The sequence below is a fragment of the Dromiciops gliroides genome, chromosome 1 (assembly GCF_019393635.1).
Source record: "Dromiciops gliroides isolate mDroGli1 chromosome 1, mDroGli1.pri, whole genome shotgun sequence".
Lineage (NCBI taxonomy): Eukaryota > Metazoa > Chordata > Mammalia > Microbiotheria > Microbiotheriidae > Dromiciops > Dromiciops gliroides.
In genome coordinates, this window is record NC_057861.1 from 26,762,135 (window position 1) to 26,775,104 (window position 12,970).

The 12,970-nt window shown below is 49.7% G+C and overlaps 1 protein-coding gene across 1 annotated transcript; it reads right to left on the minus strand.

Moving 5' to 3' along the window:
• Positions 1–27: 27 nt before the first annotated feature.
• Positions 28–9,040, minus strand: CFAP73 (cilia and flagella associated protein 73). Its single transcript, XM_043990239.1, has 7 exons — positions 8,839–9,040; positions 7,318–7,423; positions 6,493–6,597; positions 6,076–6,276; positions 3,727–3,948; positions 1,451–1,609; positions 28–216 (listed from the first exon to the last, which is right to left on the minus strand). The coding sequence occupies exons 1-7, from the start codon at positions 8,895–8,897 to the stop codon at positions 133–135; spliced, it is 936 nt and encodes a 311-aa protein (XP_043846174.1). The 5' UTR covers positions 8,898–9,040; the 3' UTR covers positions 28–132.
• Between the last annotated feature and the right edge of the window lie 3,930 nt (positions 9,041–12,970).

The window sequence follows — 12,970 nt, forward strand, 5'->3', positions numbered from 1 at the left end:
ACCAGTTCTGGGTACCAGGGCTCCTCACAGCTAGATGCACAGACACACACATACATGCACGTGTGTACACTTGAGCATGTGTGTAAGCCCAGACCTACCTCTCCCATCAGCAGCTCCCCTCAGGGAATGGGCCTAGTGGTCAGCAGCAGGGGGCCCAGGGTCTCCCTGGTGAGGCTTGGCCAACATGGCGGAAAGGTCCTGGAAATACCGCTGTACCTGGCCCCCCAGCCACAGCGGGAATCGGTTACCTGACTTCCTGATTCCCCAGGGAGCATTGCACCAGCATGTAGCAGGGCTTTTGTAAGCAAGCACCACACCAGACTCACTACATCAGAGCGAAGGCCTTCCCCTACCCCCCTGGAGCTCTGGTGTGCATTTATCCTGTTTGTATAGTTAGCTTGTGTCTCCCCCTGGTCCAATGTGAGCTCCTTGAGGGCAGGATCGGCTTTTGCTTCTCTTGGCATCCCAGTGCTTAGCACAGCACTTGGCACATAGTAGGTGCTTGATGCTTACTGACTGACTTGGGCTGGATTGGCATGGCCAGAGACCCACTAGAAAACAGACCAGCTGAGGTGATGAGGGTCCAGACTGGGGCGGAGAGTGTGAAAATAGGAGAGCAGGGGTTGGATGGGAGAGGCAAAGAGAAAAGACTGATTGGGCGCCTGATTAGACGGGATGATTGAAAGGAGTCTAGGATGACAGGCGGCATCACAAAGAGGAAGGTTGTGCCTTGGATAGGAGAAGGATGTTCACAAGAAAGACCGGTCTGGGGGCAAAGAACCCTTCTCTTCCAGACGGACTGAGTCTGAAATCTTTCTGCAGGCATTTGGAGATCAGGGCTGGGTCAATACTGCACAGACAGGGTAACAGTACGTGGGAGCTGAGTCCCCCCAAGTAGGATATGGGAAGGGAAGGGAAGAGGGGCCAGCAAAGAGCCCTGAGGGACACTTATGGTCACAGGGTGTGATTCGGAGGGGTAAATCCACAGCACCCACTCCAAAGGGGCAGCTGGATATTGGGGTAGGCAGGGAAAAGCAATGTCACAAACCCTGAGAGGAGTGTCCAGGAGAAGGGAGTGATCGATCGCTGCTGCCAAGGGATTCTGGGATCAGGGAGGATGAGGAGTGAGAAAAAGCCTTTAGATTGGACAACTAAGACTGTGGGTGATGGCAGAGAGAAGTAAGTCTCCTTTGAGAGCATCTTTAGACTTCATTTTACAGGCCCGGAGAGGAAAGAGAGAGACCTGTCTAGTATGGAGGGTAAGTTACAGAGAGAGCCAAGTCCAGATCCCTCCCAGGCTAGGGCATTTCCCTCTGGGATTTCCCCTGAGGTTGCTGGTCCGTTCAGGGCTCGGTTGTGGGTTGAGGCAGAGAAGGGGAGATAACAGGGTAGAGGAGCTTCCTAGAGCTTGAAAAATAGGGCTGGGGTCTGGGGCTTTGGCCCCCCTCACCTGCTCCAGCTGCCCCTCCGTGTCCTCCACAGCCAACGAAGGGACCTCCTTCTTCTGCTTACAGACGGTCTGGAACAAGTTGAGGGCCGCCATCTTGATCTGCCCAAGGAGTAAAGTCTTCTGGGCTGCTGTATTCTGGATGTGGATCCATCTAGACTCCTGGAGACACCCAAGGGGAGTCAGAGCTCAGCTGGAGGGGGCCATCCATCCTTCATGGGCCCTTGCCCCCAATTTACCCAACCCTGAGCCCCAACTCACAAGGGCTCCTGAACTCTCACACTTTAACCTTCAACTTTTGGACTGTAGGCTGAAGGAGGAAATCCAGAAGACTGGTGATCCTTAGTCACCTCTAAAATACCCTCTCCCCAAATGCCTGAAGGCCCATTCCCTGAGAGAGGAAACATTTGCCCTCCCATTGGCTTCAGTAAGAATCAGTTCATTTGGCCAAGAGGGAAGACTTGGAGGCAATGGGGTTGTTGTTGAAACAGCAAACCCTGGGTCCTAGACCTGATCAGTGGGTGGAAATTAGGGGAAGGTAGATTCTTTTTTTTTCAGGGCAATGAGAGTTAAGTGACTTGCCCAGGGTGTCAAGTGTCTGAGGCTGGATTTGAACTCAGGTCCTTCTGAATCCAGGGCTGGTACTTTATCCACTGTGCCACCTAGCTGCCCCAGGGAAGGTGGGTTCTAATCCAATATAAAGAAGAACTTCCTAATGAGCTCTTTAACAATGGGATGAACTGACAACAATCTGAAACTCCCTATCGATGGTGGTGGTTAAAAAAAGGAAGAGGCCTCCTTGATAACTTAGAGGGAATGATGGAGGAGAGATTCCTAATTACCATAGACTGGACCCAGAAGTATGCCAGAGCCACCTTCAACAGGAAGGATGAGCCTATAGTTAAATTTTCAGTGTGAGCATTTACACCTCAGAAATCTGGCAAAGGCTACAAATCAGGGCTTGATTGATCATTTCATTGTCTAGACTTAAGAAAGTGATGTTAGTGATGCAGGTCAAACGTGAAAATATGGCCAACATCCATTTTTTTTCTCAGAAAGCCGGTTGTTAATTAGTCACCAGCACACCTCTTGTTGGCCAAGATGATTTGTTCAGATTGTTTCCAAGCCCAAGATAACCTGGTAGCTTATTAATCAACAAGCAATTGGGGGCAGCTAGGTGGCTCAGTGGATAGAGCACTGGCCCTGGATTCAGGAGGACCTGAGTTCAAATTTGACCTCAGATACTTGACCCTGTGCAAGTCACTTAACCCTCATTGTCCTGCCCCCCCCCAAAAAGAACGAACGAAAAAGAAAAAACCAAGCAATTATTAAGTGCCCATTATGTGCCAGGCACTGAGGATATAGAGACAGAAGTGAGAGAGTGATGTTGAGGGGATAAGGAAGGTCCCTTGTGCTTCAGTTAGGTGGAAGGAGGCAGAAGTGAGGAGGGAGGGAGATGGGAGACATGGGGACAGTAGGAGACAGTTTGGCTGTTGCCTCCCCTGATAGAATACTCTCTGTCTTTTTATCCCTAGTGCCTTACGTAGGGACTTGATAAATGCTTATTGGTCGACTAATTGACCGTAGCGTATATAAAGGGGATTAATAGATCATGAGGCTAGAAGGATAGGTTGGAGCCAGGTAGTGACACACTTTAAATGCCAAATGGAAGCTTGTATTTGATCCCGGAGGTAATGGAGGTCATTGAATAGTGTAGGAAAAAGAACACTGGACTTGTCATCAAGACAAGGTCTGAGTGACCTCTCTGAGCCCTGGGATCTCTGTGCCCATGGCTGAGTTCCCCCCTCTGCCTCAGTTTCCTTATTTGTCAAATGAAGATAGTACAGAACACCCGATAGCACCAGGAAACCAGGTAGACAGACCCCTCTGAGCCCTAGCCACCGTCTGACCATGGCCAAGTCAATTCATCTCCTTGTTTGTCCTTCACTTTCTTTGTAAAACTGAGACGGGGGCAGCTAGATGGCGCAGTGGATGGAGCACCGGCCCTGGAGTCAGGAGTACCTGAGTTCAAATCTGGCCTCAGACACTTAACACTTACTAGCTGTGTGACCCTGGGCAAGTCACTTAACCCCAATTGCCTCACTAAAACAAAACAAAACAAAACAAAAAAAACAAAAAACTGAGACAGTGTCTTGCTGGCCTCCCTTTCCAGCCTGGATCGCCTTGTGTAAACCTGCAAGACGAGCTGTTATTCTCCCACCCCATCAGAGAGCAGCTGTGGGAAAGGGAAACAGGTCTCTGCTCCTGTGCCCACCTACCCATTGCAGGGCCTGAGTCCTGACCTCCTCCAGCCGCAGCTGCAGGTCGGCCAACTGGTTATTCTGATGCAGGATCTCGTCATTCTTTTCCTCCACCAGTTTGAGCAGCTCGGCCCTGGTGTCCTCCATGGCCTTGTGCAAAGCCTGCTCCCGCTCAGTCAGGATGGCCCGAGTTTCAGAGAGTCCACTGAACCGGGCCATCAGCTCGGGGATCTCCTGAAACTGGATGAGGTGAGGGCACTCAGGGCGGCTGGGCAGGGCCAAGGGTACTGATCATGCCCAGGACTTGAAGCATCATCTTTCCCCCAGCACCCCCAAGAAGTAATAAATATCATTGCCCACATTTTATAGATCAGGCTCAGAAAAGTAATGGAACTGAGCAGCGAGCGGTCCTTAACCTTGGGAGGGGGAGGAGTGTCTGTAATTTGTATTTTGTATTTTTATTTTTTTGCGGGGCAATGAGGGTTAAGTGACTTGTCCAGGGTCACACAGCTAGTAAGTGTCAAGTGTCTGAGGTCAGATTTGAACTCAGGTCCTCCTGAAACCAGGTGCTTTATCCACTTTGCCACCTAGTTGCCCCCTGTAATTTTTATCACTACATTTCGATGTAATTGGTTTCCTTTGTAATCCTATGTATTCTAGGATTTTTATTTATTATATTTTATGCATCTAAAAACACCCTGCTGTATTTGGTGGCCCATGGTGTAATCCCTGTTACTGGAGGAAGCTGAGGCTACCAGGTAGTCTGAGCTCAGGAATTCTGTTGCTGTTGTTTTGTTTTGTTTTGTTTTGTTTTGTTTTGGTGGGGCAGTGAGGATTAAGTGACTTGCCCAGGGTCACACAGCCAGTAAGTGTCGAGTGTTTGAGGCCAGATTTGAACTCAGGTCCTCCTGAATCCAGGGCTGGTGCTTTATCCACTAGGACACCTAGCTGCCCCTAAGATCAGGAATTCTGAGCTGCCATAGAGCCAGAGCCCATCAGGTGTCTCCAACAGAGCAAGCTCCCCCTGAATGCTCGACCAGCAGACCACCTAGAGAGGGAAGAACTGGCCCAGGCTGGAAACAGCAGGTCAGAGTTTCCCAGCAGATGAGCCCATGAGGGATGCTTCATTTCCAGCCTCCCGGGCACAATAGCACTTTTGTTGTTCAGCAATAGCTCAAGTGTGGGAATGCTCATACCCCATCATTTCTCTGTTCTTTTATGGTAACCCCCATAATTATCTCAGGTGTCATGATAAATACAGTGTTGGATTTGGCCTTGATATCTGTTACCAATTATATTAGATTTTTAATTTCTCGCAGGTGATGCAAAAAGTGATGAAACAAAGATAAAAATGATTTAAAAAAATTAATATTGCAGCAATTGTCTTCTCAATTTACCCTCCACAAGGGGGGGGGACTATAGAAAGACCCCCCCCCCCACACACACACACAAACATCAGAAGAATCAAAACTGAATTCCATTGAGGTTAAAAGGACCAAGATTGGACCCACTAAGTCTGTCAATAAACATTTCTCAAATGCCTGAGGTGATAGGTGCTGAGCTAACTGCTGGGGATGGAATGAAAGTAAAAGACAGGTCCTGCCTTCAGGGAGCTTACAGTCTAGGAGGAGATAACATGAAAACAACCCTGTACAAACAAGCAACAGACAAATAAATTGGAAATCATCTCAGAGGGAAGGACCTGGAAACGAGAGGGGTTTGTTCTGGCCTCCTGTAGAAGGTAGGATTGGAGGAAGCCAGGCAAGAAGTCAAGAAGTGAAGATGAGGAGGGAGAGTGATGTGAGGTCATGCCCCCCTCCCTTCTTAATGCCGCCTAGACTGCTGGATGTGGTTGATTTGCTAGTTATTTTTTCTGAATTGCTTTTTTATTCTCCTTTAAAATTTTCTGTTTAAAGGATGATTTGGTTGAGGGGTATATTGGGAAATTAGTTGATATAAAACCACAAGCTATCAATAAACAGTAAAAAAAAAAGAAAGAAAGAAAGAGGTATTCATGGCACATTGCCAAAAATTCTCCTCCTTCCTTCCTTCCTTCCTTCCTTCCTTCCTTCCTTCCTTCCTTCCTTCCTTCCTTCCTTCCTTCCTTCCTTCCTTCCTTCCTTCCTTCCTTCCTTCCTCCCTCCCTCCCTCCCTCCCTCCTTCCCTCCTTTCTTTCTTTCTTTCTTTCTTTCTTTCTTTCTTTCTTTCTTTCTTTCTTTCTTTCTTTCTTTCTTTCTTTCTTTCTTTCTTTCTTTCTTTCTTTCTTCTTTCTTTCTTTCACTTATTGCTATCCAAAGCCCCTGGAGGGTGGGCCACTAGGAGCTGGCCTATCTCTGGGCCTGCCTTGGCTCCAGTCCCAGGACTCACCTCCTGGGACTGGGCCACCACCTGCTCCAGGTACTGGGCGAAGGGTCTGTATTTCTGCTCTTGCCGCTCTAGCCGCTCCTTCTTCCGAGTGAGCTCCTGCAATTCCTCCTTCAGTGCCTCGGCCTCGGCCTCCTTCTGGGCGGCTGTTTGCCACCCTTCCTCTTCTCGGCGCCGGGCCCGACTCTGCTTAGCCTCTGTGTCCTGGTCAGAGGAGGAGGAGCTATCATTCCAGGCAGAGCGCCTCTCCTAGACCCCCAGGTTTGACTCCCTGCCCTGCCCTCTGTATGTTAGGTTCCATCTAGCTGCACCTCTCTGGAGATAGGGGGTCCTGGTCAGTGCCAGGGGACACAGAAGGTCTGCTGAGTGCCAGGCATTTCCTAGGAGGCACAGTTCTCCTGTGCCCCAAGAGCCTCCCACCTTCAGGAACTTGTCAAAGCGGACCACAGACTCCCTCAGGGCATTCTCCTTCTGCTCCAGCGTCTCTCTTCTCTGCTTCAGAGCTGACATCTTTACCTGGAACTCCTGAGGTTGGAGAAGGGAGAGGGGAATTCGGCTCCACCCCGCCCTCCCATATACACATTTATATACGTGTTGGGCTATGAGAAGAGAGGGAGTTAGCCAAGAACTGGAAACATTGTAGCATGTCGGAACTCAAAGGAGCCACAGAATGTGGAATTGAGGGGCTAGGCCAAATCTTAGAACACAGGACGTAAGGCATTTTAAAATATGGATTCCCAGGGGTGGACAAAACCTTAGAACATAGAATATCATATTTGGGAGGGACCTTAGACAAGAGAATGTCAGGGCTGGGAGGGGCCTTAGAGCAGGGGATGTCAGGGCACAGATAAGAACCTCTAGCCAAGGGAGAGTGATTTGCCCAAGTTCCCATATCACAGAGATTTAGTGGTCGATCTAGAATCCCTAGTGAGGCCTCCAAATCCCAGTCTGGGTTCCTTCCATCACAAAGTCTCCCCTGCCCACCAAAGACCCAGCCCATCTCCACATGTCCCCTAGGAGGACCCTCAGCTGCACCCAAGGGAGAGCTTGGGTACTGACAGGGACACAGGATGGAACTGCTTGAGCGCCCCGAGGTTCCCCCCCCCCCCATCTAGAGGCTGGCCGGCATGCCTGGAAGCCAGGGAGAGACACTGGCTGGCAGCCCCATCTTCTCCTCCCCTGCCTCCTCCCTTCTCTCTCCCCCTGGCATTAAGGATGAGGCCGGGTCTCAGCAAACAAGGCCACCTCCTTCTTAGCCTGCAGGGCCTCCTCCATCTCCACCATCTCTTGCTTCTTCTCCAGCAGCTGGGTGGCTTGGCTGATATAGTCATCCTCATGGACTGGGGGCTTCCTGAGGGAAGAAGAAAGTGTGTGGGGAGGGGGGCACTTTGGGGCACCTCCCCAGCTGCCCTGTCACAGAAACCAAGGTTAGGTCCACTGCGAGGAAGCAGGAGGAGCCACTTGGGTGGACAAGGGCCAGTCTTGCCCATAGACACCATGGGTGGGTGCCTGCTTGATCTGATAATAGGGAATCCAGGGAACCCCTGCCTCCATATCTCCCCAACCAGTAATTCCATCATTGGTGACTCATCCAAGCCCCAACTGCCAACCCCTAATGATGGGACCTTGAGTGAGCCTCAGTTTCCCCTTCTATAAAATGAGAAGGTTGGACCGGATTGTTCTAAGGATTCTTCCAGTGCTAGACCTGTGTGATCCTCTGATGTTCTGTGTTCTAAAGTAAATCAGTTGGTCAAGTGTGTGTTATGTCCTCACTGGGTGCTGGGCACTAGAGTGAGAGACCACAGTGCTTAGACTCGAGAAGAGGCACCAAGTGTGTGTGTGAGTGCAGATTAAATGTAAAGTGAAAACAAACACATTCACACAAAGTAGTCAGGTACAAGGTTGGGGGGGGCACAGCTCCCATTCTGATATCCCCTGTTCTCAGGCTCCTCTTAGCTTTGACATCCCCTGTTCTCAGGCACCTCCCAGCTCTGACATCCCTTCTTTTTTTTTTTTTTTTTTGGATGGGCAATGAGGGTGAAGGTGTCTGAGGTCAAATTTGAACTCAGATCCTCCTGAATCCAGAGCTGGTGCTACCTAGCTGCCCTGACATCAACTCTTTTGAGACCCCTCCCAGCCTTGACATCCCTAGTTCTAAGGTTCCTCCCAGCTCTGACATCTCCTCTTCTGAGGCCCCTCCCAGTGTAGTTCAGAAGTCTCTGTTCTCCTGGCTCTCCTGGCTCTAAATATTCTAAATTCTGAGAGTACCCCTTCCCCCTGCTCTTCCATTCCATGCTTCTATTTTTCTTCCCAAAGGGCTTCTTCCTGGCTATCACAGTTATCTCATCCTAATCTGTGAAGCCCCCTTTGAAAGGGGGGCAGAGGTTAGAGGCAGGAGGAGGAGAGGGACCATGGGGTGTCAGGTATAGAAAACCATTGAATAACAGGGTAGGAAATCGCTGGGATATAGATCTGTGGTCAGAAACCTCACCTGGAACCCAGTGACCCTGTAGATCTGGCAAAACTGCACCCTCCCACCCCACCCCAACTCCCTCAGGAGCTGCTGGATAGGATCTCTCTCTCTCTGTGCAACCCCCTCCTCATTTACCACCACTCCCAACACTCTCAATGAGCAAAGCCAGGAGGCAGCTCCTGGGAATGACCCCTCACTTCAGCCAGTGGCCCCCACATCCCACGGAGGGGCTCTGCAGGAGGAGACGGTGTCCCAACCGACTCTGTCCTGGACCTGGCCGGTGCCCCACTCACTCTGTCCGCAGCTTTTCTTCCAAGACCATTTGGAAATATTCTTCCCAAGGCACAGCCATAGTTGCTATTTACTGCCCCAGGACTCTGCGAAGCCTGGAGTTTTGCCTGGAGTGTGCGCGCGCGGCACCCTGGGGGGCAGAGGATTAGAACCTGTTCAGCCACTCATCGCATCCTCCCGATATGGGAATGGGAGCTCAGCCCCCACGCGGTTGCTAGGGCAACAGCCAGCACAACGTTCTGTTGCTTGGTGCATGGCTCCAGCATTCTCTAGCCCTTTACACTGGGCGGTGTTAGCTCGCTGCCGACCCGATAATGTTTCTTAGATGCGGGGCTGGAGGAAGGGTGATGGAGAATAAGGTAGGAGACAAGATCTGCCCCCTACAGGAAACTTCTCCTACTTGGCTTGCTATTCCAGGGGAAGAGGTCAGGAGATAGAGTTTTAGGGGTCCCAGTCAGTCATCAAGAATTTATTAAGCGCTTACTGTGTTCCAGGTATTGGGCTAAGCCCTGGGGATGAAAAGAAAGCCCGTAGTCCCTGCCCTCAAGGAGTGCGTTCTAATAGGAAAGACTATAAGCAAACAACCAAACGCAAACAAGGTAAATTCAGTCTGGCTGGGAGGCGGAGGCATTGGCGGGTGGGGCGACTAGGAAAGGCTTCCTGCTACTGGGGGCGTGTGACTAGAGTATTGAAAGAAGCCAGGAAAACTAAGAGGCAAAGGTGAGGAGGGAGGAGAACAACCGTGAAACAGTACTCAGAAGGAGATGGAGTGGTTTGGTATTATCAATCAATCAATCAATCAATCAGAGTAGGTGGGGGTCGCTGGACTGTACAGTGCCTGGGGGAGAGTACTGTGTAGGGTAGGAAGGCTAGGAAGGGGGCAGGTTATGAAGAGCTTTGAACGACAAACGAAAGGTAGCTATTTAATCCTGAAGGTCATGGGAGCCACTGGAGCTCATGGGGTGAGGGGCGTTTCACTTTACCATTATCAGATCTCTTTCAGGACTGGCATCTCCTAGACTGAAGGAGAGCTTGGGCTCCCCAGCCATCACTGCCGGTCCTAGGCTGATGGGAAAGAGGGTCCTGGGAAAATGTATTGTGTTGCTTAGGCCCACTTCCATCCAAGGTTTTTATATTTACCCAATCATCCAGCCTTTTGTTGGATCATTATGCACCCCCAACTCCCTCACAGAGTTGTCCTCCAAGACAGTCTGACTCTCCCTTCCTCTCTCCACCCTTCCCTCCCCCTGAATCCCAATCCTCAATTCTGGCACTTGTAAAATAAGATCCCTTCCCCATCTAAATTTACAGGGCAAGTAAAGGCTGAAAGTAAGACTTCAGAGAAGAAAGAGATTATTGTGTACTGTGGTAGGGGAGGGGTCAAAAATCCTCGAAGCCTTCTTGGAGGAGGTGCCATCAAACATGGCTGTGACTGTGCCCTGGATTGTTGGTGACTGTTTTTTTTTCTTTTTAAAATCCTGATGGTCCCTCCTCTTGTTTGATAGGAAAAGGGCTGTGGCTCCCTGCCCAGTCTTTCATTCAGAGATCACAAAGGGGGTTTTGTATTTCAAGAAGAAATGAGGCCCCCACCCTTGGCCAACTCCTTGTCTTTCCCTCCCTGCTCCACTGTAACCTCAAATGGTGCTATGACCATTTCACAGAAGAGGAGATTGAGGCCCTGGGACAGTGAGGGTTATGTGATCTTCTGATACAGCTGCAGGGCACCTAGGCACTCAGAGGCCTCAGACATGAGGCCTCAGGAAGCAGCAAGGGAGTGGAAAGAGCCTTGGTCATGGAGTTAGAAGCTCTGGGTTCAAATCCCACCTCAGACACTCAGTATCTGTAGAATCTTAGGCAGTGGGGTCAACCTCATATAGACACAGGATCACTAAGACACATAAAAGGATCCCTTCGGGGCTATGCAGTCACTTAGAAAACCACAAATTAACATTATGTTTTGTTGTATTTTTATTTTGTTAAATATTTCCTAATTACATGGGGGAGGGGGCAGGGCAATGAGGGTTAAGTGACTTGCCCAGGGTCACACAGCTAGTAAGTGTCAAGTATCTGAGGCTGGATTTGAACCCAGGTCCTCCTGAATCCAGGGCGGGTGCTTTATCCACTGCCACCTAGCTGCCCCCTTCCTAATTACATTTTAATCTGGTTTAATCTGGTTCACCTGGCGGTCAACTATGCGGCGTATTTGACACCTCTAACATAGGAAAGTCAGTTATGTCAATGGGACTCAGTTTCCTCCTCTATAAAATGAAGGGGGGTGAACTGAATAGACTTCGAGGCTCCTTTTAGTTCCGATTCCATGAGTCTGGATTTACTGACCTCTGGAACTCTGGCACTAGAACAGGAGGGGTCTTAGAACAAAGGGGAAGGGGGCAGCTAGATGGCACAGTGGATAGAGCACTGGCCCTGGATTCAGGAGTACCTGAGTTCAAATCCAGCCTCAGACACTTGACACTTACTAGCTGTGTGACCCTGGGCAAGTCACTTAACCCCCACTGCCCCGCAAAACAAAAACAAACAAAACAAACAAACAAAAAAGAACAAAGGGGAAACTGAGCCAAAGGAAGCAGGTGGCTCTGCCGGAGTCACACAGCAAGTCAGTGACCAGGCCTGAACTGGGAGCCGCTCTCAAAGAGCTCATTCCCTCTCTCACTCCCTCAGGGAGGCACCTGGAGAAGTACAAGGGTACCTGTCCGTGGTGCTTGATGGTGCTAGAGGCCCAGACAGTTCTGAGAAGGGTGGTGGCTTCCTCCTCAGGGTCCAAAGGATCCCAGCCAGGAGGAACCTAACTAGGTCCAAAGAAAATCACCATAGCAAGTGGCCCTGGGGGTGTTTCCTCTTTTCTGAAGCCAGTGAAAAGGGAGATAAGAGGCAGGTAAATTCTTGGGCTAGGCACTCACCCGTACACCTGTCCTGGCTCCCAGCCAGCCCAGGCCACCTCTGTTGTTGCAGCAGGGTCAGGCCCCATTTCATTAATTCAACACCACCCCTGGGGAACTGTTGCATCAGTTATTTAAGGGGGAACCTTCCTCAAATAAAGAAAAACCCACCCCCGCTACACTGAGAATTGATCTTAGATCTGTTTTATTTGTTCTGCGTGCCCTGAATTCCCTGGGTTCAGTAACCTGAAGCAAAAGGCAGCCAAGCAGAGCCCTCCTCCCCCAGGGGCAAACATTGGCTCACGCTCCTGGCTTACACAATCCCCCCTGAAGGACAGGAAGCTGCCAAGGCCACATCTTAGGATCCACCATGGACTCAGATTGATAGAATTAGAGTATAAAACAGCCTAGCCTCAAATAGGGCTCAGTGATAATAGGTGACCTTTATCTGGTCCTTTGAGGGTTTTTTTTTTGATCCTCATAGCAACCATGACTACCCTAGAGGTGCTATTGTTATACCCATATTACAGATAAGGATTTATTTTATTTATTTTTTTAGTGAGGCAATTGGGGTTAAGTGACTTGCCCAGGGTCACACAGCTAGTCAAGTATTAAGTGTCTGAGGCCGGATTTGAACTCAGGTCCTCCTGACTCCAGGGCCGGTGCTCTATCCACTGCGCCATCTAGCTACCCTTAAATAACTGATTTGATCAAAGTCATTCTTTTTTTTTTTTTTTTTTGGAGGGGCAATGGGAGTTAAGTGACTTGCCCAGGGTCACACAGCCAGTAAGTGTCAAGTGTCTGAGGATGGCTTTGAACTCAGGTCTCCTGAATCCAGGGCCAGTGCTTTATCCACTGCGTCACCTAGCTGCCCCCATATTACAGATAAGGAAACTTGAGGTTCAGAGGTAGTGATTTACGCAGGGTCTCTGACTGTGTGTGTTTGTTGTCATTTGAATCCAGGTCTTTCTGACATCAGTCCTGAGGCTTTAAACACTATGTCATATTGTAAGGCAGCATGATATAGTGGATAGAGTCCTCATTTTGGAGGGATGTGACCTAAGTTGGAATTCTATTTATGTCCCCTATTTATGCCTCCTTAACCTTGGGAAAGCTGCTTCCCCTCTGTGAGCCTCAGTTTCCCTACCTGTAAAATGAAAGAACTGCAAGAGATCATCTTAAAAGTGCATTTCAGCTCCAAAATCCCTTGATTCTTACAAATTCCAGGGAATAATTG